General features: G+C 42.7%; 1 protein-coding gene across 1 annotated transcript; it reads right to left on the bottom strand.

The window, feature by feature from the left end:
- Nucleotides 1–259: 259 nt before the first annotated feature.
- Nucleotides 260–25411, bottom strand: PLCXD2 (phosphatidylinositol specific phospholipase C X domain containing 2). The gene is made up of 4 exons (XM_028726742.2): nucleotides 24857–25411; nucleotides 7012–7472; nucleotides 4843–5084; nucleotides 260–979 (listed from the first exon to the last, which is right to left on the bottom strand). The coding sequence occupies exons 1-4, from the start codon at nucleotides 24948–24950 to the stop codon at nucleotides 829–831; spliced, it is 948 nt and encodes a 315-aa protein (XP_028582575.2). The 5' UTR covers nucleotides 24951–25411; the 3' UTR covers nucleotides 260–828.
- Between the last annotated feature and the right edge of the window lie 560 nt (nucleotides 25412–25971).

Here is a 25971-nt window from a genome sequence, read left to right as displayed (position 1 = left end):
GCAGTGACTTGCTGAGAGATACATAATATCTTCTTTCACCACCCACTAGATTGTGGTACACAATCTGGGAAACATTTCCTACAAAATCCACAAATTTATTACATTCCCGTTGTACTTCATACCACCATAGATATTTCAATTGCTACAAAATAAATATCATTGTATTTAAAAATGCCCATCTTTCTGCTCTAATAGTTTTAACTTACCAACTTTTCTTAATAGATTAAAATGAGAGTTCAAGTAAAAAGAAAGAAAGAAAGAGGTTTAAAAACTTCATTTATACCTCACAATAAACTCTTAAAAACTCATACACGGTACTATATTTACAAAAAGGTCACTGTTAGCAATTGAGACACTGTTTGTGCTTTGTATTTTAGTGACTGAGGTAGTTTAATATACAGTACAATTGAAAGGAAGAAAGCAGGGCACATGCCTGACTTTTGTCGCCAAGAACAAAATCTTTTGGCTAGTCTGGTAAATGTGTACTTAGAGTTCAATAATTATCTTTAGAGTCGGGCTCCTGGGTTTCATAACATGCAGGATGCACACACTCAACAAGTCTAGAGAGAGGCTCCTGCTAATGATTTACAGATGTTGAAGTGTCCAGCCGGCACATATTCTGTATTTCAGCAGATGTAGGCAGAGCAGCCATACATGCAGCACAGGGATGAAGGAAGCCGTGCTGTTGAGGACTGTGCAGTCCAATCAACACATGGCCTTGTGCCTTGGCATTGTGTGAAACAGCAAAATTGATAGGTGGAGAGAGAGCTTGAAAGAAAATTCTTGATATGACTGGACAACATTCCCACATTAAAACTTCTCCCGTTGTCAGGATTCATTGTCTTCTAGGAGAAGCTCATTCAATGCAATTACGGTAGCTGCAAAGTCAACTAGCTCCACAAAATCTGATGTAATTATGTTAACGCCCATGACGCCTGGTTTCTGCAGCTTCACCCAGTCCAGAATCGAAGGGAGATTCCTAAAGGGAAAAGAAAGGAAAATGTAACATGATCCTTCGTCGTGTGCATGAGGCACATTGCATCCTGTATATGATCAACATGCTGGCACTGCATACTGGATTTTACAAATACAGTGTTTTCCCAAACTGCATTGTCTTGAATCCAGAGTTCTGTGAGTGGAGCTCAACTCACAGAAAGGAGTGCACTCAGGTCTCACCCCCCCCTTCCTCCTGCAGCTCACTATGCCCCCATCTGCTGTGGAGTTGGGGATGGGGGCTCTCCAGACCTGAGTCCTGCAAGGGGTTTTGGCAAAAATGGTCCTTTCTGTACTTCTATTAATGTAATCCTCCTTTGGATCTAAGCCCTGTTTCATGAATGGAGGAACTTTTCATGAGTGGAAGGCTTTGGATTCAAACCATTATGCCAATAAGGAACTGTCTCTTTGAGAAACAGGGGTGGCAGCAACTCACCCAATATGAGATGCAGCAGAAGCTCATAGGTGAAGTTATCAGTGGAGCAAGCCACATCTGATAATCTCTCACCCATTAAAAGCAAAATTCTGATTGGCTCAGGGACAACGCAACAAGGTGTATGAGAAGGAAATAAACAAGGAAATGTTTTGCAGCTTGTTGGAGCTATCCTTGTATCTGGTTTAGAGGCTGCAGCTAGTGCAGAATGAAACCGGCAGCGTACTTTGTTACATGTATTATACCAGCACTGAAAGATCTGTACTGTTGCCTATTTATTACCAAGCTAAATGTCAACTACAAAGCCTTGAACCCAAGGCTCTAAACAACTTGGAACCAGGTACCTAGCACACCATCTTCCCTTGTACAGACTAAGCCAATCTTTAAGATCTTTTGATTAGCAAGATGTCACCTGGTGACAATACAGAAACAGATGCAATCACCTGGCATCTGAAATGCCCCCCACCTTGGGTAATTTGTGAGGCAAAGCAAGTATTGACCTTCAAGCACTTCTTAAAACCTTATGTTCACCCAACCTATCCTGGACTCTGACTCTTCATTTTTATTTTGTTGTTTTGTACCCTACTTGGCTTTGTTTGTGATATACAATTGGGTTGTGTTTCCTGGTGTTTTGGAAATGTTATTGAACGTTGCTGTATTTTTATTGTTTTTATCTAAACTGCTTAGAGGTTATCTATCTATATATGCAAACGAGAGGAACAACGTTGTGCAACATTTTTACATTCTAGCTACATTTTTACATTCTACACTGATACATTAGGGTGAATGTATCAGTGTCCGAGTAAAGGATTCCTTTTCAAGGTCTAAAGGAAACCTCTGTAAATCACAGTGGCCTTGTTCTGGCACTCAAAATATATGCAATGAATGTGCATGGAAGTGGCAGGTATATGTTCACACATTCTTAGGGAGCCCCCATGTGTATGCTGAGCAGTTTTTCACCCAAGCTTCCCTTAAAATTTAATATTGCTGTGTGTTATTCTTTCAAAACTCTATCTGAATGAAACGAAAAACTGCATTTTGGTAGTAAACAGCATGCCATGACAAATTTCTCAGGAAAGCTGCAAGATTAAAAGTTGAGATTATCTGGTACAGTTAGTAAGTCTTTATAAATGTAATGTGGAAGTTAATTTTGTTTGTTTGAATTGCTTATAAAATATGATGTATTGGTTTTAACAGTGGAAGGTATTGTACTGAAAGGAAATTCTCTATTAAAACTGTGTTAATAACATCTTTATGTATTACCAGGTTTTGCAGTAATTCATTTCCGCTCTTTTTCCTAGAAGCCTCCTTCCATGCTAACAAAAGACTGCCTGGGCCATTATGTACACATTTGGCTTGCATTTATAGTCACCTTTGCATCCAGAAATTTTCAGCAATGGCTTAGTTGCAATGCTGGATTAGACCATGCAGAGGCCCCTAGGCAGTAGAAATCTTGGCTCTCCCCCCTCACACAAGCTCTAGTGGGATAGCATTGAGCTAATAAAGTTTGATTGTACTTTTCATTCAAGATCAAATCAATATTATTTTGGTCCGCTGTTGCAGGACCCCTAAAAGGGCCTACCCTGACTATTCGGTAATCTGGCACTGCTTAGCTGGGTGGCAATGAGGAATTACAGAAGGAAAAGCTAAGCCAAAGTGTTAGTCACTCTGTTAGACAGGACAATGTGTTAGTCCTGTCAATGGAATGAAGCTACTTGATTTCAATGACCCATAATATTTGGTTGAACAAATACCCTGCAATTTATACTGGGTATTTCGGGGTATTTGTATGATTTCTGAATTGGCATGATGATGGTAATCCATTCTTTTTACATTTTTGCTATTAGACGTTTGAGTAAGGGGACTAAATGCACAAAAGTTCTTAATCAAATACATTTGTTCCCAAGAAGGGGAAAAAAGCACTTTACCACCATCTAGTGTCTTATTATTGCAGAGACAACTACTTTGGAAAAGTGTCATTGACAAGTTGCGGATATGAGCTCCTCCACAGAGCCTGTTTGTTGAGAATTCATTATGATTTGCTTGTATGTAGCTCATGTGGAGGTTATATTCAGTCTTTATTAACCATTCATCCTCATTTGTTTGTGGGGTATTCAAACATCTTCCTGTTAAATGTTCATCCTACACTTTTCAATGCTTTCTCACACTTTTCTCAGCACCCTATCAACTGCAAAAGCCCCCCCCCCTTAAAGCGGATTATACTAGGGTGACAGAATGAATTAACCCATTTTAACTGCACAAACCTAAATCTCCTGCAAGTGCTTGGGTCCCTCTCACAAAATAGTGCCAGTCTGGAGGCAATGTATAAGAAATGTGTCAGAGATGAAGATACGTCAGTGACATCCTAACCCCATGTATGATTTTGCTGTTAAAATTATGCATTTTCCAGTTGCAGCCAGTATTGCTAGTTGCTATACTAGCACACCATGCCACTGTAGCTTTAATAGATTGATAGCTGTGTTGGATTAAAAGTTCCCCTGCATTTAAAAATATTCATTTCAATGAATGCACTGCTTTCTCATTTCATTCAGAGAGCATTCTGAAAGTAATTAAAGCATTACATGGCTATTTTAAATTTGATCTGTTAACCAAGAAATGAAATGAAAGCCATCACTACTTACTAATATGTTAAATGCATGGATATGTAATATAGTGAGGAGAAATGGGCTCAATTACTTACTGTGGTCTGTAGGTGGCAGCAACTTGCAACAGTATTGACTACAGTTTCTAATCTCATCAACAGAAATAAGTAAGCCTACTTATTTCAGTAAAATGGAATAAAGTTTTGAGCACAGAATTGGAACCCATGGCACCATCAGTGTGTGTGTGTGGTAATGGATTTTTGCCTTCTTAGTGAAAACATTTGATCTGATTCAAACTCTGAGCAAAATGGCTGCAGTTTAATTAAAGTTTGTCATCCTTTGAAATTTGCACTGTTCTGAATTTTGCAAAAGCATGCAACATGTGCCTATCTGAGGAGAAATTGCCTTAAAATGCTGATGAACTGTCATAAAGACTTTTTTAAAATTGCAAGCTGATATGGAAATGCGGAAAACTGAATTTATAACTGGGGGGGGAAATGAAAAACAGAAAAAATGAAATTGGCAGATTCACCCAAACCTACTTCCAGTTAAGTGTGAACAGGATTGCACCCGGAGTAAATTAATAAGTGGAGTCAATTTATTCTTTCTATCATCTATCTTCTGTTGGCTGGAGGTTTGGGAGAGGACTCTTGATTATTTTTATATGCATTTCAAGTAAGAAGGACAAGGCTACCATATCTACTCAGAAGTAAGTCTTATTGAATTCAGTGAGGCTTACTCCTAGGTACCTGGGTTTAGGACTGCAAGCACAGGTTAACAAGGTTTCCAAAGGAAGCTAAAACAGGCACTTACTTGTGAACAAGTGTGTTTTTCAGGCCACGGATGAGATTCCGTGCAATGGTTTTGACCCTTGGTGTAAGAATAGCTTGGGAAACGTGAAAAGTTCCTTGTTTTGCTCGTTCCCCACGAGTAGTGTCCAAGAACTGCAGCAGTTTATGTACGTTGGTCGTATTTGCCCATGGTGCTGGGATTTTATTCCCGGGCCACAGAAAGGGATGTTGTTCATAGAAACAATGATGGTAGAAAATGAGAACCTGGGAAATTGAGAGAGAAGATATCAGAAGCCTTTTTCCCCACACAAGCTCTTCTTTCACTTACATTCAGCGCTGAAAAATAATTTCACACAAAATGTTGTTTTCTATACACTGGGCAAGCAGGACGACAGCATTATTGGTGTCAATATTTGCCACAAATAGGGCTTAGACAGAGGTTAAAAGCAGGAGCTGGGGAATTCAAGACTCACTTCACTTCACAAGGTGACCATAAGAATGCAACTATTGCTCAGTCTGCTTTTTGGATTTCATCTTTGGGCTGTGAGGAGGTGAGGATGCTTCCCTTGGGTGATTGTGGATGGTCTTGCTCATAGGTGAGAGACTGTGTGTGTGTGTGTGTGTGTGTGTGTGTCTGTGTGGTACTTCTGTGAGAGCAGAAATGCTGGCTGCATCTGCGGTAAGTGCATGAATGCAGCTAACCAATGTATATCCAGTGTGCCTGATGATTTTTCATAGTGTTTTGATTGGTATGCTGTATTTACTGTAGTCTTTTTTTGTATTACTATTCCGTTCACTGCTTTGGGCCAAACCGTATATAATATGTATACTGTAACATAACATGCAGAAAGAAGAGGATTTGCAATGATTTGTAGTTGCTGTTGCCGTAGTTATATGTGGCACAACACTAAGTACATTTGCTGAGAAACAAGTCCCTACAAATTCCATGAGACATGCTTTATCAGGTATGTTTTAGGACTGCACCTTTAGTGGCACTAACCCCCATATACGCCACCAGGAGGAGCTCCTTTAGCACTGACTGCTGTGCTGTCTGCCTGATTGGTTACTGAGAAAAAAGGAACTGAAAATCAAGTGGAAGAGAGAAAGACAGTTTCAGGGTGTTGGTGCGCTGACCATCTGGTTGGTGGTAGGTACAGGTGACCATGTCTGCAGCAATCCACAGGACCAACAGAACATGATAAGTTGAGAAGGGCAAGCAGAAGCAGGGCTGCCACCACAACTAATAAACTAAAGAGACTGAAGGCCACAGTAGCTCAGGAGAAGAGAAAGCCTGGGGTAACTGAAAGGCAGTGATTAAGGAAAGCACAAGAGCCCTGCTGTACTAGAACACATGTCCATCTACCCCACCTCTTCTCACAATGGTCAACCAGATGCCTATGGGAAGCCCTAACAGCATTCTCCCCACCTGTGATTTCTAGCAATTGGTATACAGATGCATAATGCCTCTGATAGTGGAGTAGAATATAGCCATATCCAGCCTTTATGAGGTGTGGATTTCAGACTGGAATCACACAGCCAATAGGAGCAGAGCAGGGTGGGAACTGGTCACTAGGACACTGGGGTAGCCAGATCATGATGGGTAGGGGATCTGGAAGGTGGTGGGATACCAGGTGCTTCAGAGCAGGAATGGGGAGTCTGTGGCCCTCCAGATGGACACTGTGGACTCCAAATCCCCACATTCCTGCATACTAACTATTCTGGCTGTGGCTGAAGGGAGCTGAAGTCCAACTACTGGCTTCCCAGCTGTACTTTAAAGAACAGCATTTCAGTTGCCATACCATGAGATACGTTTTAGTTTTATCCAGGCCCCACAGCAGTCTTTAAAGGGGGTGGGGGCCCAATAAGGAACAGAAGCTGTGAAAGATTGCAGCCCAAAAGTAATCCTAACAGTACTGAACACACAGTTAATGAATGTTATAGACAGGAATCAAACTGGGGCTTGCCTTACTGGCCAACTAGAGTTCTGTTCATGAAGGGACAAGGTATTATGCTATGCTTCTGAAATGCAGAATGAACTCAGGGGGAAATCTTCTGTTCCTTTCTCCAGCTCAGAGCAAAAAAGGTGCACTCCATGCTTGCCTCCCCATTCCAGCTTCAAGCAAGACACTTTCAATTCTAAGAGTTCTTTGAATTATAGAAATTTGTTGCCAAATGAGAAACGCGTTCCTACCTGCTGCTGCTTTTCCCAGAGGTTTTGTAATGTCACGTTTTCCACACACTCCTTTGGGCAGAGTCTTGATCCAAAAACCTCTTGGATCCTACTGATCAGGTATACATGGTGGTTGTTATCCATAGCGTAGAAATGGTTGAAATCCAGGAAGATCACTTCCTTAGGGTGGTGTTCTAGGAAGGTGTTGATCTCCATCAGCCCATCCCATACTTTGATTCCGAACAAACCATGTATGAAGTAGATTTCTTGTCCTGCTTCGCCTGGTTTGGAAGATACACGCAGGTCAAAGTAGCGGATTCCACCTTCAAGCTGCTCCTTGAATGTTAGGTTTTGTGTCACTGACCATTTCTTCATGACCTTCCTCACCAAAGAGATTTTAGCCAACCGCTTGATTGCTGTGGCTTGATCTGGTCCCACAGGAGATTTCTCATCAACCCAGTAGCTGAAGGAATCATGTGACCCTACAGAGAAGAAAGACAACATCATTTTAGTCCTACAACTTGGGGTTTGCCAAATGCTCTTTGCTGAAGCAGATTCTGGAAAACTGGATTCCATTCTTGTGTTGCTCATTTTTAACACTAGGAAAATCACTTGTTAACACTTCTAAATCACTACACACAGCTGTAAATGGGGGTTATAAGACCAGATGGAGCTACTGCTAGGATGAGTTTGGTTCAACAAAAATGGAATACCATCAGCCAGGACTGTTGGGGGGAAACACAGTTGCAGTCACTGACATGTGGGCACCTCTCTCTCTCCACATGTTATTCAATTCAAGAGATTTATATTCTGCCTTTCTATACCAGAATTCCTAAGGCATTTAATTAAAATCAAAACAGTCACTGTTTTGCAGCATTACAAAAACATAGAAATGTTACTAACAATTTTTTTAAAAAAACCCATCATATAGAACAGCTGCACGTATCCTCAGTGGAGGAATTTTACAGCCTGAACTGGCCCTTAGTTGTGGTGTTTGTTTTTGTAGTTGCATTCTGGAAGCCAGGATTTGGAGAAACAGAAGCTCCAATGTTAGATGTTTTGCACCTCAGTCTCCCCACCCAATATTTGGTGATGAGAAAATGTCATCCATGGGTCATCAAAGGAAAGCCTTTGTCAATCTGCTGTCCTCTAGTTGTTTGGGACTGCAACTCTCATCAGCCCCAGCCAGGACAACTAAGGGCACCAGATTGGGAAAGGCTGCCTAAGGAGATAAGCAGGTGACCAGACTCCTGTGTAGACTCCTTGAAAGAAGAACCATGCACACAAAGGAGAAAAAACAGATGTTTCCAGCTTGCAATGTCAGGATTCACACACACCTTTACCATCCACCAATTCAGCATTTACCAACTCAAAATTTAACAAAACCTTGAAATTCATGTTTCACTGCCAAGACACTATTTTCTGTAAAAGTTACTGATATCCCCAGCTGGGACCTTGTCTAATGAGAAATGGTTATACAGAAATATTAGAAGCTGACAAGCAATAACCCCATTACAGTGGTACCTCGGGTTACAGACACTTCGGGTTACAGATGATTCAGGTTACAGACTCCGCTAACCCAGAAGTAGTACCTCGGGTTAAGAACTTTGCCTCAGGATGAGAACAGAAATCACACTTACCTCAAGTTAAGAACAGTTTCAGGTTAAGAACAGACCTCCAGAACAAATTAAGTTCTTAACCTGAGGTACCACTGTATTCAAATGTCATTTTTTGTAATACAGAAGTGTCTTCGGGAATGCAGTTAAAGGGTTAATTCTCCACAAGTCAGCAGAGACAACTCATTCCCCACAATGCATCTGCAGGCATCTTGCTACTCTCTTATCTGTGTTACTTGGTAAGTCACTTTGTATATAAACGAGCTCAAGTTACAGCATACTGTGTGGGTCCTGGTGGGAGATTGCAGGAATTGTTGATGGCTCTCTGCTGGAACTGTGAAGACTGTGAAGATTTGAGTGAAGACTTTTTCAAGAGATTTTCTGAGGAGGGAGTTGGAAAACTGCTAGACTTCAGAATTTGAGAGAATTCCGCCAGTTGCAGGACTTTGAAATCAACTGAACTAAAGACTTGGCTACGGACTTTAACACAGCAAGCACTTTGAAGCAGAGAGCCCTCTCTAGGTTCAGAGAGAGAAGACTACTTATAACATGAGCACCGCAACCCCATAGTCACCTTTGACTGGACGTAACTGTCCAGGGGTCCTTTACCTTTGTGTGTGTGTGTATAGTAGTGTATAGTAGTGTATGTTGGTGTTGACCTAGTAAAAACAACTCTGCTAAACAGTTGTTTTCTGGGGTGAGCTTAATTGCTTGACTGAACTTCCCCAGAGTGTATACACCCAACACACCCAAATAAGGTGCTCCAGATAAAGCCATTCATTCCTGTGATGATTTATCCTCTGACACTGTAGCCTACCCTGGCCTAAGAAGGCGACATCCTATGTCTGCTATGCGATTGTGTTAGGTGAGAGAAATGCTTCCTAGATGTTTGCAGATCAAAGGCTTTAACTGCACATTCCATGTGCTAATATTGGACTAGTCTTACACTGGACAGTCTTCCAGCGACCGGCACCTGCAAACAAGTCAGAGATAGGGAGTAGCAAGCAGTCAGCTTACCATTAGCTTTTCCCTCTGGATTACTTAGCCTGCTGCGTTGAACACTGATACATAATGTATCACCGTTGCCTTGTTATCTTAAGAAATATCTTCTTGTTAAAGGTACATCATATGCTAAACACTAAAGAGCACATGCTGGTATGATGACACTTCTAGGCTGCTTCAGCATGTCATGGAAAGGCATAAATCATAGCTTCCTGTGCAAGTACAAAACTGTACTCACTCCGCTCCTCCTGGCTCACAGAGGGATGAAAGTAAACATGATCTGTAGCCAGAGTTTGTTCTTGGAACATAGTCATTGTAACTAACATGATATTTTATTTTTAATTTCACCAGTTGTTCCCTTTAAAAAAACAAAACAAAACAAAACACCAAACAGTAAAGTTTACAAAGGTAAAGGTAAAGGTACCCCTGCCCGTACGGGCCAGTCTTGCCAGACTCTAGGGTTGTGCGCTCATCTCACTCTATAGGCTGGGAGCCAGCGCTGTCTGCAGACACTTCCGGGTCACGTGGCCAGCGTGACAAGCTGCATCTGTCGAGCCAGCGCAGCACATGGAACGCCGTTTACCTTCCCGCTGGTCAGCGGTCCCTATTTATCTACTTGCACCCGGGAGTGCTTTCGAACTGCTAGGTTGGCAGGCGCTGGGACCGAACAACGGGAGCGCACCCCGCCGCGGGGATTCGAACTGCCGACCATGCGATGGGCAAGTCCTAGGTGCTGAGATTTTACCCGCAGCGCCACCCGTGTCCCCCAAAGTTTACAAAAAGGGTTCCTTATTTGCAAAGAGTTATCAGACATATGCCATTTGCTGGGGGTTGGAATCCACCTAATGTGTGCTTGCAAGCAGACTCTTCAAAAACATGTCTCCTGCCATGCCCAGTTTGAGCTGCAAATGAGATGAAGGTCTTAAATGGATTACCTTGTTAGTGGCATTGAATCCACCTGGATGCCCATACTGTGTACAAATCAAAACATCAATGTGCCGCATTCTGAGAATGCCAGCAACAATCAGCATCATGAAGGATTTACGCTCCTCACTTCTTTGTTTAGGACTTTTTTATTTTTACTTTACACATTTGTTAAAAATTGGTTCTTTTGCTTTACACATGGAATTCTTGTTCAAAGCACTTCACATATTTGATCTTCAGAGACCGAACAACAGAAGAAGAAAAAATGTTGAAGAGGTAAGAGCTTCTTTCGCCTGAAGCCAGAGCAGATAAACAAAGAAGAATTTCTTCCTCTGTGACTGAATATAAATGACAGTGAGCTGGCACAAAACCATGTAAAAGGAAAGATGCCAGCTAATGAGAGTTACTCATACTCTGATCATCCAGGAGGAACTAAACTATGTCTCATAAGCAGAACAAATCCAGCTCCCACACAATTCAAGGAAGCGCACAACAGCTTTTCAACATGCACTTATCGGGGAGCAAGTCCCATTACATAAGACTATAAGAAGAACCTGCTAGCTCGGGCCAATGGCTCACCTCGACCAGCACCCTGTTCTTACAGTGGCCAATCAGATGCCTGTGGGAAGCTTGGAAGCAGGAGCAACAGTACTTTGCCCATCTTCAAGTCCCCGTAACTGCTATTCAGAGACATACTGCCCCTGGCAGTGGAACATAGCCATCATGGTTAATATCCAGCTGAATACTCAGATGTGAATAAACATGCACTGTATTGCACTGAAAAGTCTAGAAAGCCGCCAATGCACATGTGCCCTTGGAATGCAACATAGCAGGGGCAAACAACTGTTCTACAACCTATTTGCATGTTTCAAGCCACAAAATTAACATATGGGCATATCACACCCCTATTAAGCTCTTCCCCAACCCTCTTATCTATTTAATCATAGAAGGTAACTGCAGGTGCATAATTGCCTTTTTAATCTTGTTGTTTAGTAAGTACCACAACCATTCTAACAGTGTGATGGTAAAAGGCCTTGTGAGAGGGTTCAGTGTAAATTTACATTCGTAGCTACTTCATGCTCTTCAAGGCTATGAATGCACACAGATATTCCCCACCGTCGCACACATAAATAGAGCTTGATAGCAATATGCATGCATTCAGATTCTTCTCAATATACAGTATACTGGTCTCCATGGAAAAGTTATTATTTCAATGAAAACCAATAAATGTTACTAAAAAAGAAAGAAAATTAATGTTGCCCTTCCTCCCTTGCAAGAATATCAGAATGATAATGGAATGAAGATGTATTAGCTAGCAATCAGAGCACAGAGTTAAGTACAAAGATTTGTGGGCCCTCATCATGACTATAAGTACCTCCAGAGTGAAGTGAGGCTAATCCCTTATATGTATATTGGTTTTTCCATCTGTAATCTACCTAATTCGTTGCACTGGAAGAAGCTAATATTCACAATCCACAAAAGCATTTTAGAGCCAGCTGATTCCAGCAAATCATGCACACTGTCAGTCAAACTGTTGTATTCAAAAATCTAAGAAAGATTTGCAAAATTCCCTCTCCCAGTTTTCCAGAAAATAAGCTGCTTCTTTTTTAAAAAAAAGGACTACAATATTCTGTACCTTCATGGCAGAAGTCCTGTCATTTGAAAAAGTACATATAAGAAGGGAAAATGCACATTAAAACACACACATTGAAACTAATATTTCTCAGCTTTAAAAAGAAAACTGATTTGTCTTCCATATATTTGAGAAGAAAGTGAAAAGGCTGGGCTAGTTGTGTCAGTTGAGTCAGAGAGAGGGAGAGAGGAACAGGGGAGAGTGATTGACTTTGCTTAATTTAACATGTCATGCCCTTTGGATAATCTCTTTAGCCTTCCTAACATTCTTGCAATTAGCCCAGCCAATTGCAAACCCATCACTTGCCCATTCTAGCACCCCTTGCTAAGCAGTCACTATGTTGAATAACAACAGCAAGTATATACACAATATTTGTAAATTATTTCTATCATTATTTCTAAAGGAGTTACAGGAGCCTCGTTTGAACTTGCTGTGGAGTGTATGGGTTATTCTAAACACATCTGTCCAGGAAGTGGAAAAGTAGCTACACCTCAAGGAGCAGACAAGTCTATCTGTGTGGGCCCTATGTTCGGGATGGAAAACTGGTGTGCCTCCATATGTTGTTGGATTCCGCATACCTTCAGTCCTGGCAAGCGTGGTCTGTGATCGGGAGATCCATCAAAATCTAGAAGGCCACAGTTCTCCATCCTTGTCCTATGCAGGAAAATAATGATTCCCAATCTTGGGTCTCCAGCTGTTTTTGGACTACAATTCCCATCATCCCTGACCACTGGTCCTGCTAGCTAGGGATGATGGGAGTTGTAGTACAAAAACAGCCAGAGACCCAACTTTGGGAAATCCTGCAGTAAAAGGATAAATATTATTTTGGTCCCAGAAAGCTGTGGTTACTACCCTCCGTAGTATATACTGTAATTTCCAAACACCACCATACATTTTCAGAATAGCATGTGCTATAAAAAAAAGTCTGTATGAAAATATGTTGCATTTTGTTCTCGAATAGTAGATACACCACCATAAATCTTCATAAAATGCCCCCTCAGGTCAACTGTGGAAAAGTGCTTTTTTATTTATTTCCTGACTGCCAGTTTGGCACTGCACTAGCAAGGAAGCAAAGCTGACCTAGTTGGAAATGCACCCAGTAAAACCTCATGAGGCTTGAGGATTCAAATCATTAACAAGCCGATTAGTATCTTTAAACCAGCCTTTAAAATACAAGCTAACTGAACTGCTCATTGCGCTTTGGTTGTTAGAAGGCTAAGGGCTGGAGGAAACATTATGTTGACAAATTAAGCCAAATGAATAACACAACCGACCTCTCTTGACAAGCAAACTGATTTAATAGAGTTCTCTTCAGTGCTGCAGCAAAGAGACAAGGAAGGCCATCAAGAGCCTTCTTAGGGCCAACTTAAATGTTCTGAACAGTTGGGTTGGGGTTCTTGTTTACAGCAGACTCAGTGGCTGCATTTGAGACCGGGAGAAAGATGGGGCAGAGGCTGCTTAACCATTTCCCTTCTTGCTATTTTTTCCACTTTAAAAATGCAGCTTCTAGGGAGATTTTTCTCTCACGCTTCAAAGCATTTGAATGCTTAGGGGGTTCTGCAGAGTATTTTTAGACCATGTTCTCATAGCCACATAGGGGCATGGTAGCCGTGGGATACATACTCATCTTCACTCCTAGCCCTACCCAGGGCATGCTGAGTCAATAACATGCACTCACTGCCATTTCCTGAATCCTGTTTTCAGCACCCCCATCACTAACCCACATTAAGAAACGTTTGCAGACATGGTTCAGCAGCAGAGATCAGCATGGTGTGACGATGCACACAAGATAGCAACATGGGATTCTGCTGAGCATTCACACATGCTCTCTCTCTAAGACGCCATTTTTACAGTGAATTGGATCTTTTGAGATAGATGCTCAGTGGTTTCAAAACACTTATTCAAATTCAGCCCAGGGTCATTTGCTGTTTGAAATCAGCAGGTCTAATGCATGCAACCATTTTTTAAAAAATAAAAATAAAAAGATCACCATTATCTTTCTGGGATAAAAGTGAAAATGCCATACACAGCAAAAGTGGCAAATACACAATACTAGGAAACTAACAATATTCTGGATACTGAAATTTGTTGCTTTTCCAGGGGCAAATTATTTCAAGATGATGAAGATGACGATGATTTTTACAGTGGCTCATCAACATCCATCTCCTTTCTCAGAGATATGTTCTCATATCTGCTTTTAGATACTGTCTCTGCAGGTGTGATATAATTTTGACTTCTGCGCACTTTCTTCTTTCCCATATAGAAATCCAAGCAGAAGTTGTAGGCTATCAATAAATGTTATCAAACGTATGAATTTGGCATACTAGAGCTGAAGGCTAATCTGACAGCAAAGTCAGTATCCGCTCCTTTAGGGAAAAATCTAGAAATCTAGTAGGCAATTATAGACTGACCTGCCCACTGCAGCACACTGTTTGGAAGCCCAATTAACCAGCACCGAGCTTTGAAGTATAATGTTTGTTCTATTCAAACTGTTTTGTGGAGTCATAATTATGCTGCTGTAAATTGGAGATTAAATAAAGCAAATTTTTTTTTTGTAGTGGTGTTGCCTTCTCTAAATTTGCATCTCTGCATTTTCATGCTGACATGACCTCCAAGAAAACAGATGGTCAAGCTTAGCTGCTTTGCCCTTCAATGAATCTCTTCATCAGCCTATTCCAGATTGGTCCCCATGCCATAGGAGTAGAAATCTGTTCCCCTCTTAGCCAAGCTTTTAAAGGAAGCATTTGTCTTTATGCTTCCTACATTTTTCCTGGGCTGTGTGTATTTTCATATTACAGAAAATGCTTTTGCTGTAGGTCAGGGTCCAAGATTCAAAGTTAAACCATGAAGTATTTTACAGTCGTTATCTGTAATCTTCTGTGAGTTCAGTTCCACATTGTACAAGTACATTGCAAGGTTATTACTTTCTATGAGTATGTATTACAAATGAATCACAGCTTGAGTAAATGAAATGACAATTGCAACAGCATTCTAGGCCCTGCCCCAAAAGTGACATAAGGTGGCATGGAATCTTCAAATGCCTTAACTGTGTTGCAGAATCTTTATTTTGTTGAATCAAGGGAGGAAAAATGTGGAATAGAAAATGCTGATGGGCAGAATTGCAGCATATGTCAGAGAAGTCAGAGGTCGCCTCTTGTGCAACATTAAACAATGTTTCCATTTAACCAAGTTTTGTTCTAATTTCAATGCTTAACATGGAATGCCTTCTGTCTTTTACTTGATGATCATCAAGGTGCAAAGGTAATTTCAACTACATACGTAGTTGACTTGGGGAAGTGGAAAATTAGCAGTGAGCACCCACTTCAAATATTTCGTCCTTGTCTCATCAATGCACACTTGCCCATCAATACCTGTCCTCTTCAAATTTATGCTCACCACATTCTCTCTCTCAAATTGAAATCCTGGAATTGCAAACACCAGAAATATATGACAAGCAAGTGTCTGATGGAATTTCCTCGTTACCACTGTCAAAGGGTTTAGCCCTCTCAAGATAACAGCTTCAGCTTTTGGGCGATTTCAATAGCTATTGAAAACTGCTATCTCAGGTGACACATGCATAATCTCACTGAAGGAGATCCGCATAGTAATAAGCCTACTACAGACAAGATCTTTTGATGTCAGTACTTTTCATAACAGGATGAAACAATAAGATGGTTAGGGTGCGTGACGGTGTGTAAGTGGTATGTGTGTTTATGGTGTGTGAATGCATGTGCATAAGAATGTGGACCTTACCACATTTTTGGCTATAACCACTCTGCTATGCAGCCCCCAGAGACATTGCAACCGAGTAAAGTGGCCCCTCAAGCTGAAAAGGGATAGCCATCCCTGGTTTACTGTGAAGCCTTAACACATCCAGAGTAAGACTAATATAGGTGTGGACAGCTCAGTTGGTTAGAGTGTGGCACTGATAACGCCAAGGTTGCCCGTTCAATACCGCATGCAATAGGTGCATATTCCTGCATTGCAAGCGGTTGGACTAGATGATCCTCAGAGTCCCTTCTAACTCTACAATTTTATGACTCTATTATTAATGTGTGCAGCAGTAATTGATAAGAATAACTGTTTAAACCAAGAGCAGATCAGTGTATATTAAACATTAAACTGGTTTTTAAAAGAAAAGAAAAACAACAACCCAGAAATGGTTAAAAGCATTTGACAGACTTTTAGCTTTTTATGAAGCAAATTATTCAAAGTAGGGTAATAAACACGTGCAGTCATAGACCTAGCACCACAGGCTGTAAGAATCATGATTTTGCTAAGCGCTGAGGGAGGGACGAGAGCGGAAGGGCGTAGTGCAGGCTGTGAAGAGAAACAGCTGAACCTATCCTCATGGAAAGAATTGTGTCAAAACCCAGTGAAACTACTATCCAGCATGCACACAGAGAGATGAAAGGAAGGGAGGAGGGGGGTGGAAGAGAGAAGGGACAGTTCAACAGATGCCACAGAGATTAAAGGCAGCAGCTAGCATTTCCTGGAGTTAGTTCTAATACTGGAAAAACAGTGCAGAAAACATAATTCTTGAAACTGGGACCATAAGCCACTCTTTCTTATGTTTTATCCTGCATCACACATTTTAAATGTTTGATGAGTTATTTTAATATTTTGTAAAAAGCAATGGTAACATATAATTAATCATTGTCATTTACGGTTTTCTAGTTGAGCAATCAATCAAATAATTAAGCAATCGAACACAGACTTTAAAAGAACCTGTTGCTATTTGTTAAACTTCAGACAAATGTCGTACAGATGGAAAGGTGTCCAATGCAACTTATTTTTTTTTTATTATTTGAACTAATTCATGCTGGTTCAAAACTATTTTGAGGAAATTGTAAAGAATACCTTATTCATTGCCCTCATACAAGCACACACAATTCTCTTACACATGCCCCCAAATTAATTTACCATGCTTTACTCATGCTTCTATTTAAAGCAAAGATGGGTCTATTGACACACACAAGGGAGCTTTTTGGAGAGGCTGAAGAAGATGTTATTAGACTGCTCCCCTTCCCCAGAGGTGCGCCATTGCTGGTGGACATCCGGGACCTCGTGGTGACCCGGGAGTGGGTGGAGGGGTGCTGCCCACGTCATCAGGGCTCCCGGCAGTGTCACACACCCCGAACTTGACATTAATCTGGTCCCAGGAGGTTTGGACTGGGTGTTCATCAGTATGCGGATGATACCCAGCTCTACCTCTCTTTTAAGTCAGAACCAGTGAAGGCGGTGAAGGTCCTGTGTGAGTGTCTGGAGGCGGTTGGAGGATGGATGGCGGATAACAGATTGAGGTTGAATCCTGACAAGACAGAAGTACTGTTTTTGGGGGACAGGAGGCGGGCAGGTGTGGAGGATTCCATGGTCCTGAATGGGGTAACTGTGCCCCTGAAGGACCAGGTGCGCAGCCTGGGAGTCATTTTGGACTCACAGCTGTCCATGGAGGCACAGGTAAAATCTGTATCCAGGGCAGCTGTTTACCAGCTCCATCTGGTACGTAGGCTGAGACCCTATCTGCCTGCGGACTGTCTCGCCAGAGTGGTGCATGCTCTGGTTATCTCCCGCTTGGACTACTGCAATGCGCTCTATGTGGGGCTACCTTTGAAGGTGACCCGGAAACTACAACTAATCCAGAATGCGGCAGCTAGACTGGTGACTGGGAGCGGCCGCCGAGACCATATAACACCGGTCTTGAAAGACCTACATTGGCTCCCAGTACGTTTCCGAGCACAATTCAAAGTGTTGGTGCTGACCTTTAAAGCCCTAAATGGCCTCGGTCCAGTATATCTGAAGGAGCGTCTCCTCCCCCATCGTTCTGCCCGGACACTGAGGTCCAGCGCCGAGGGCCTTCTGGCGGTTCCCTCACTGCGCGAGGCCAAGTTACAGGGAACCAGGCAGAGGGCCTTCTCGGTAGTGGCGCCCGCCCTGTGGAACGCCCTCCCATCAGATGTCAAAGCGATAAACAACTACCTGACATTCAGAAGACATCTGAAGGCAGCCCTGTTCAGGGAAGTTTTTAATATGTGATATTTCAGTGTATTTTTTATCTTTGTTGGAAGCCGCCCAGAGTGGCTAGGGAAACCCAGCCACATGGGCGGGGTACAAATAATAAATTATTATTATTATTATTATCCCAGCTTTTGGAGAGGCATTATTGGCGGGATTGCCCCCATCTGGCAGCAATCAATAGGGCCAAGAGAATTGCTAATCGTTCAGTGGAACGGAATGTGCCGCTCTTGAAGGGCCGGGTGATACGGCATCCCGCTATTATGTTCAACTAGGCAGCCTTGTTTCATTACAATGGTGTTTACCTTTCTGATAAGGGTAATGATATTTGGCTGGCTGATATTGTTGATAGCATTAGGTGTTGGTTGCAGGAGAGGTTGCTGGCAGCGAGCATTTTGGCTTGAGTGGTGATTAGGCATTGAATAAGCCTTGTTTATGGGAGGGGAGGGGAGGTTGTTGCCTCTGCCTGCCCCTCCTGGTTAAGGGTATCCCATTAAAGGGATCCGGGGGTGTGGTTGCTGTCCAAAGCCTGGGCGTGGGCTAGGGCCATGCCATGACCCCATTGGTGACCCTGGGGGTGCTCTCAATTGATGTATATCATAGGGCTCCCCCTATCGGTGGTTGACACTTGAGAGACTTCCTGCAGACAGGCAGAAGAGCCAGGATATAGTCTGGCTTCACCCAAATACCTAAGCTAAACCGCTAACATCTGTAGCCAATAAAGTTGTGGCCTAATTTATCCCATTAACCCAACATACTTGTATCTGTGTGTTTATTTCTGAGGGGAACTTCGGAGCCCAGGGCCTTGTCAAGCAATTCTAACCAATCAGGACCACCTGCAAGAAATCCACCATTTATATTGCATTTGACCAATATAAACTTTAGTGTACCAATTCTGAATGAGTTAAACTAGCCAACTTGCCAAAATGAGTTTACTTGTTTACAATGGTAAGTTAAAGGACACCAAATGGCCGTCATCTAAGTGGATAGAAATTTGGCTTAGCAAAGAGACATACTGGTGCCCATGAATTTGAATGTTAGAAGCCCGTGACATAAAATGTCATGTGCTATAAGGAAGTAAAACATTTGTCCCTGACGTATGCTGGTTAAGGAAAAGTGAAAAAGGCAAATCAATAGCTTGTCATCATTTCCCTGCATCTTCCTAAACTTGCTGCTAAAGAATAGGAACCTTGTATGTGCCATCACCCAATCCCATGTGTCTTGTTTAATCATATGCCAAGCTTGGATGAGCATCTATTAAACTTGATGATTTAACAAGCACCTACGGATTCAGCACACTGCTATCAACTCTTCTTCATCACAGGGATTACACTTGCACAGGGTTCATCCATGCTTCTGTTGGTGTGACGATTTCTAGTCACAGGTTCATGATTTGTAGGTACAGGTCTGAGCAGTGGGGTGGGGGGTTGCCCCACTGTTTACTGTTAAATCATAACATGTGCAATAACCAGCCTCATATAATCAACATACTTAAATCTAATGTATGAATGGGTTAATACCAGGCTTAGCAAGGTCACTTCCCCTTACCTTGGGAGAAAATGCATAATCAATCCTACTATTCAACCTCTAGTCTACCTGAGAAGTTCAACATGTGAAGAGGTTTGAGCTGGTTGCTCCAGCTCAGAATACATGGCTCTCCCATTCCATATTGTCACAATTTCACTGAGCAAACATTAACCAAGAAACAAGTGTTTTTTTTATTGACACATATAGGATACATAACTACTACTGAGGAATATAATTAAGGTTTGATGCATCCCTTCCACTCATTACTAATATTCAGCAGAAGACAGCATGCAATTTCAGCATGATTGGTTATGTAAGGTACATAAGTACTATAACATATTCATATTGCACCATAGGACAGATAAAATTACAAGTAACTGAGGCTGAAGTCCTAGTCCCACTTAAATGAGAGCAAGCTCCATTGATCTCAATGAGACTACGTAACTTCTGAGTAGATATGCATAGGATTGCACTGTTAAATAGATACACAGACGGCTTAGGTTGCTTAGTGTAAATGCTGCAAAGTATCTGGCTCATGATGTAATAGGAAATTATTCCCGTACTCAGTGTGACTTACCAATGTACAGCATCACACAGAGTGAACTGATATGCTATGCTTACTGCAGAAAGAAAACAACAACAAAATATTGGATAGTATTAACTTCCAGGAGGGAGACTAAAGCCAGTAAAAGAAATTGGTTATAATTCAGCTGTGAAAACTAGAGATATGGGGAGTTAGCCAATATTAATCATACTTGAATAAGAAGAGATGCAACAGAGATATACAGAATGATGTGCAGAAAGTGGATAGAGAAAAGTCCCATCCCCCAATACTAGAACTCAAGAAGAGCCAATGAAGCTGAATGCTGGGAGGTTCAGGACTGGAAAAAGACAGTACTTATTCACACAGCTCATAATTTCTCATGTTATCTGTATGTTAAGGCACATCAATGGAATGACTAGAATAAACAGTAGAAATCATTTGAGCATTACTCATTATCAGCATTATGGCACGTGCTATTTATGATGTAAGCATTAATAACTATAGGAAGCCATACCTAAAAGTTATCATTGCTAGCTACGTTTCATTCCATATATGCTTTGACTGAAGACAAAGTCCTAAAGGACTGAAGTCTCAAGCAGCCTCTGGGGCTAGAAGTGCCTATGCCCAGCCAAGGCTAGTCTGCTAGCTATGGCTTCTTCTGAACCCAGATAAGATAAGCACCATAGCTCAGTGGTAGAGCAACTGCTTTGCATGCAGTCCCTAGTTCAATCCTTGGAGTCTTCACATAGGGCTTGACAAGAATCCTGCCTGAAATTCTGGAATGCTGCAGCCAGGGAGCTCTTCATATCTCTCCCCATTCTATTCCATCGGCAGCATACACAAGGCCTCTCACAACTAGCTAGAGGAACTAGATTGGCGTAGATGTGGTTCCCTCTACGTTATTGGACTCCACTTCCCATCAGCCCAACCAATCTAGCCATTGAACAGGGATGAAAGGGGTTGCAGTTGAACAATATATGTTGGCTATCCCTGAACTATAGAAGATCTGCAAATTTTGATAAAGAGAGCCTCTTTTTTGCAACATTATAATTATCAGTTTTGTGGTCAATTTTAGATGTTGAGCCATTTTGGAAAAATGCAGTAGCAGGATCTAGGTTTGGAGAAAGTTCTTTCAATAAGCCAATCGACCTCTAAATTCAAAGCATGTTTTCATATCTCCTCAGTCTCACTAGACATTAAAATGAGATTAGTTTTAATAGGGATACACTCCCCATCCCTTATCAAGAAACATATGGAGGATTATGAGCAGACATTTACTGGAGCAGTTGTACTGTTATGCCCCAACAGGGCCTTTCATAGATTTATTAATATCTTGAAGAGCAGGGCTGAAGCTGTGGTTCTGCTGAACTGCGACATTCCTTGTTTGACAAGTGTCCTGCAAATGCAAAACATGACAAGCCAAATGCCAGGTCGTGTCTAGCTGTGCTTTGCCAGTTCTGGGAGATGAACAGACATGGTCATTACTACAGCAGAACAATGATTCATCTAGTCTGGTATCCTGTCTCTAGCAGAAACCAACGATGAATATTTCTAAGAAAAGGTCACCCTTCCTCAATAATAAGCCTATAATTGCAATAATACACAGTCTACCTAGGCTGCGTTGGGGAATGTTGTTTGACCTCAGCTAGTTATCCGATTACATCCTAAAGCCGGAGACAGTACTGAACATTTTATCCTGGTTAACCAGGCTCATTTACAGTAATGTTCAACCACCATTCTCTTTATCTTAAAAAGGGGAAAATATTATTCTATCACACCTTTATGGGCACAGAGAAGTGCCCAGAAGAATTTTGTATTCATGCAGAATACAAATGCACATGAGTATGTATGTAAATGTGTTTCCAGGTAAAAAGGTAAAGGTAAAGGTACCCCTGCCCGTACGGGCCAATCTTGACAGACTCTAGGGTTGTGCGCTCATCTCACTCTAGAGGCCGGGAGCCAGCGCTGTCCGCAGACACTTCCGGGTCACGTGGCCAGCGTGACAAGTTGCATCTGGCGAGCCAGAGCAGCACACGGAAACGCCGTTTACCTTCCCGCTAGTAAGCGGTCCCTATTTATCTACTTGCACCCGGGGGTGCTTTCGAACTGCTAGGTTGGCAGGCGCTGGGACCGAGCAGCGGGAGTGCACCCCGCCGCGGGGATTCGAACTGCTGACCATGCGATCGGCAAGTCCTAGACACTGAGGTTTTACCCACAGCGCCACCCGCGTCCCTGTGTTTCCAGGTATATATAGACAATTTGTTGCCTGCATCTGTGATATTTGAATTCAGTTCAATAACAAAACATTAGGTCACAGGAAACCCCTTTAGAGAACAGCTTGACCCTATCACCTTTTTGATAAGACTTTGGCAGTGGTACCAAGAATGAGTATTCTCTGCAATCAAGTGTCAAGTTTTGTGCATATCTTCTCACTAAATCCTTCACATAAATAACTCCAACTTTCACTGGGGCAGTGACATGAAAGCTATTTAGGGAGCAGAGTTTCAGGGTGGGATTATGGGGTGTATCCAAGTCCTCTTTTAAAGTGGACTTCCGCTTGTGCAGTGGAACTTTCTTATCCCTTCCTCTCCCCTCCCCACAACATCAAAATCTAGTCCAGACTGCCGGGAAACCTTGTAGAGCAAGGGGTCATTAGCAAATCTCTGCTTTCCAGTGCTTAGTGGAGTTGCCCCCATCACACACGCACCCCCAACAATGACAGATACAGGTGGGAATTCCGCCTCCACTGATGGTTCTACAGCAGTGGCTAGTAGTCCCCATTGGAAAGCTTCTTCACTACTGCACTAGTATGAGTGTTTGAACAGGCCTTTACATATTCAGAGGCTGTTTGAGGGGGATACAGGTTTGGGAACCTGAGGAACAAGCCATTTAGGTAGGTTCTTAAAAAAAAAAAAACCCAGTCTGTATCTATACTGGACTTTTTTTTGGTTCTTTTTTCAAGAAAGCTTTTATTGTTGATTTTTTTTTATTGCTAACCACTTTTGAGATGTTTCACCAGAATATATTCATAAATGAAAATGAACAAATGGTAAATAACCAATACTGTAACCAGGTACAAAAGTTACTGGTAAGGTGGTCCATTTCAGGTGGAAGATTAGAGGATGCCCTTAAACGGCAAGACACTGACAACTAGTTACCACAGATTTAACCACAAAGAAAGGATCATTTCTTGAATGACACCAGATTGTTTTGAGCCAGATTGTTTTGACTAGTGCTCAGATATTTAACGAATGAATATGTGATTGGGAGGATGGAACACCTCTGCACCAAAGAGGTTGAAATGTAGGAGGAAAACTAAGCTCTTCTCAATACATATATTTCAGTGTCAACACTTTCTAGTCATAAAGACATCTACTTCTTTGATCAAGCACTAAGCAACTAGTCCAGAGTTTTTTCCTCTACTTCCTAATGCTGCAGCCCTAGAAGCACTTTGTTTCCTTTTTTTTTTTTTTGAGGTTTTAATAACTTTGGTGTGTTTCCAAAAACTCAAAAATTATGCTGCAGATTGGTATTCTGAAATAACCACACACACACACACATTCCTTGAGAAAAAATAATTGAAAAAAGCAGCTTCTGCTCACAAACCTTCCTTTTGGGTACTATCCAAAAGAGGCCTTTCATTTTTTGTTGTTCTGCCTTGCCAGAAGATTGGTGAAAATACATTAGGGAAACAATAGTATTCCAAAATGTTTTAGTTGCCTATGGAATGTCTAACCTGTTTCAGTGAATATCCCTGATTTAGCTGACAGCATAGAATAAATCAACAATAAAATCTGAAACCCCATAAACAGGAAGGGAAAGACATCATAAATAAAACTGCAATCAGAAGAACTATATGTTTGTGTGTTAGTCACCCCACCAAAACAGTACAATTTAAGATCTGATTTTCCTCATTGTGATAGTATGGTTTAAGACTGATAACTTACTCCACAAGTGCCTAATAACAGCAAAACTGTATTAATACTTCACATTTTGTACAACACATTAAAACGTTTCACAAACATTACCCAACATACCTCAGTTGGCAGACCATGAGACTTTATCTGGGGGTCGTGGGTTTGAGCCCCATGTGAAACAAAAGATTCCTGCATCGCAGGGGGTTGGAACCCCTGTGGTCCCTTCCAACTCTATGATCTATTATCACATACATCCAGTGCTTTTTTTCTGGGGGGACACAGTGGGACACATACCCCTAAAGATTTCTGAATCTTTGTACTTTTGTCCATTTACTGTATTTATTTTCCCCGATTTGAACTATAAAATGTGGGTTTTCTCGAGTCAAAATGAGAGCACCCCCAAACATTTTTTTAAAGGAAAAAAACACCACTGCATACATCTGTAATCGTTACAAGAAGCGAAGTCAGCGTTATCCCACCGGAGCGGTGGTGCTGAAATAGAGAGTGGCTTCCCTGGGATTCCCTAACTGGTTCGGCTAAGTCTCTTAACCACTAGGCTACACCGCTTAGGAAACAAACAAAACCCCCTTCCTAGTAATTCGGGTGGATTCCCCGACACAAGCAAGCCAAGAAGGAGCAGGTGCTCCAGGGATACCCTAGAGGAGCCCAAAGCAGAGCAGGGTCTTACCTGGGATGGCCAGATTGGCCAGAGGAAGGGCGCTGAGGGCGGACGGCAGGGAGCCCATCCAGTGCGCGCTGCTGCTGCTGCTTTCCAGCGCCATCCTCTCCGCGGCACTCCGTCGCCGGTTGCCGAGGCTGCTCTGGCTCGCCGCTTCCCGCTTCGCCCAAGTCCTCGTCAGCAGCCGCGGCGTCTCCTCGGAGGTCTCGTCCACCTGCCGCTCTCTGGGTCAGCCAGCGCCCGCGGCTCCCTTTCTGCCATGCTCCGAGCGGCTGCCTCGCCGCCGCCTCTGCGGCTTAATCCCGCCTTCGCGCCCCTTCGCGCCAAAGGGGCTCCCTCGGGACGCCTGACCTCACGCTCCCTCTGCCAGGGGCTCGAGCGGAGGCCCCGCCCTCCCCGCTGACGTCGCAGCGCGCGGGTCCCCGCGGCGCACCTGGCAGGCGAGGGCAGAGGAGTCCCGCCTTTGCGCCAAGAACAAGCCTGAGGACATCTCCCACGGGAGCGCGCACCAGCGAGCGGTCAAAACAAATTATCGCTCTCCGGCCAAGCCTCGGCGCGCTGATTGGCTGGCGACGAGCTGATGGCACAGCCCTCCCTTCGTCGCGTGTCAGGGTTGCTGGCGCAGCCGGTTGGTACAGGAGGGCAGTTCCCAGCCAGCCTCCCATTGGTTGAAGGCTGGCTCAGCGCTAATTGGGCTAATTTTCTCCAGGGCGCTCCCAACGTGCTCAGTTTGCGGATTCTTTGAGGGCACGTGGCGCTAAGGTGGCAGAATCATAGAATCGGAAGGGACCCCGTGGGTCATCCATCCCAACCCTCTGCGCTGCATGAATTTCAACTGAAGCGTTCGTGGCAGATGGCCGTGCAACTTCTCCTTAAAAACCTCCAAGGAAGGAGAGTCCGCAGCCTCCAGATGGAGATCATTCCGCTGTCAAACAGCTCCTGCTTTCAGAAAGCATCATCTGGAGGGGACACAGGTTTCCTTTCCCAGTTTTGAAGGAAACATTAAAAATGAAACTCCAGGATGGACAAACGTCTGATGAAGTTGGTTCTCTCTTCAGCAAAAGCTTCTGCTGCAATAAACATGTTAGCTGCAAGGTGATACAGGCCATTATTATGTGTGTGTG

Source organism: Podarcis muralis, chromosome 4 (genome assembly GCF_964188315.1).
Source record: "Podarcis muralis chromosome 4, rPodMur119.hap1.1, whole genome shotgun sequence".
Lineage (NCBI taxonomy): Eukaryota > Metazoa > Chordata > Lepidosauria > Squamata > Lacertidae > Podarcis > Podarcis muralis.
This window is presented reverse-complemented; position numbering and strand designations above follow the sequence as displayed.

What these genes read in the sequence shown, in the direction of transcription:
- PLCXD2 (XM_028726742.2), bottom strand. Translation starts at nt 24,950, where the DNA reads ATGGCGCTGGAAAGCAGCAGCAGCAGCGCGCACTGGATGGGCTCCCTG. An exon ending in GGCCAATCTGGCCATCCCAG is followed by an intron (nt 7,473 to 24,856) that starts GTAAGACCCTGC and finishes TCTTCTCTGTAG; the next exon opens with GGTCACATGATTCCTTCAGC. An exon ending in AAAAACACACTTGTTCACAA is followed by an intron (nt 980 to 4,842) that starts GTAAGTGCCTGT and finishes TTTTCCCTTTAG; the next exon opens with GAATCTCCCTTCGATTCTGG.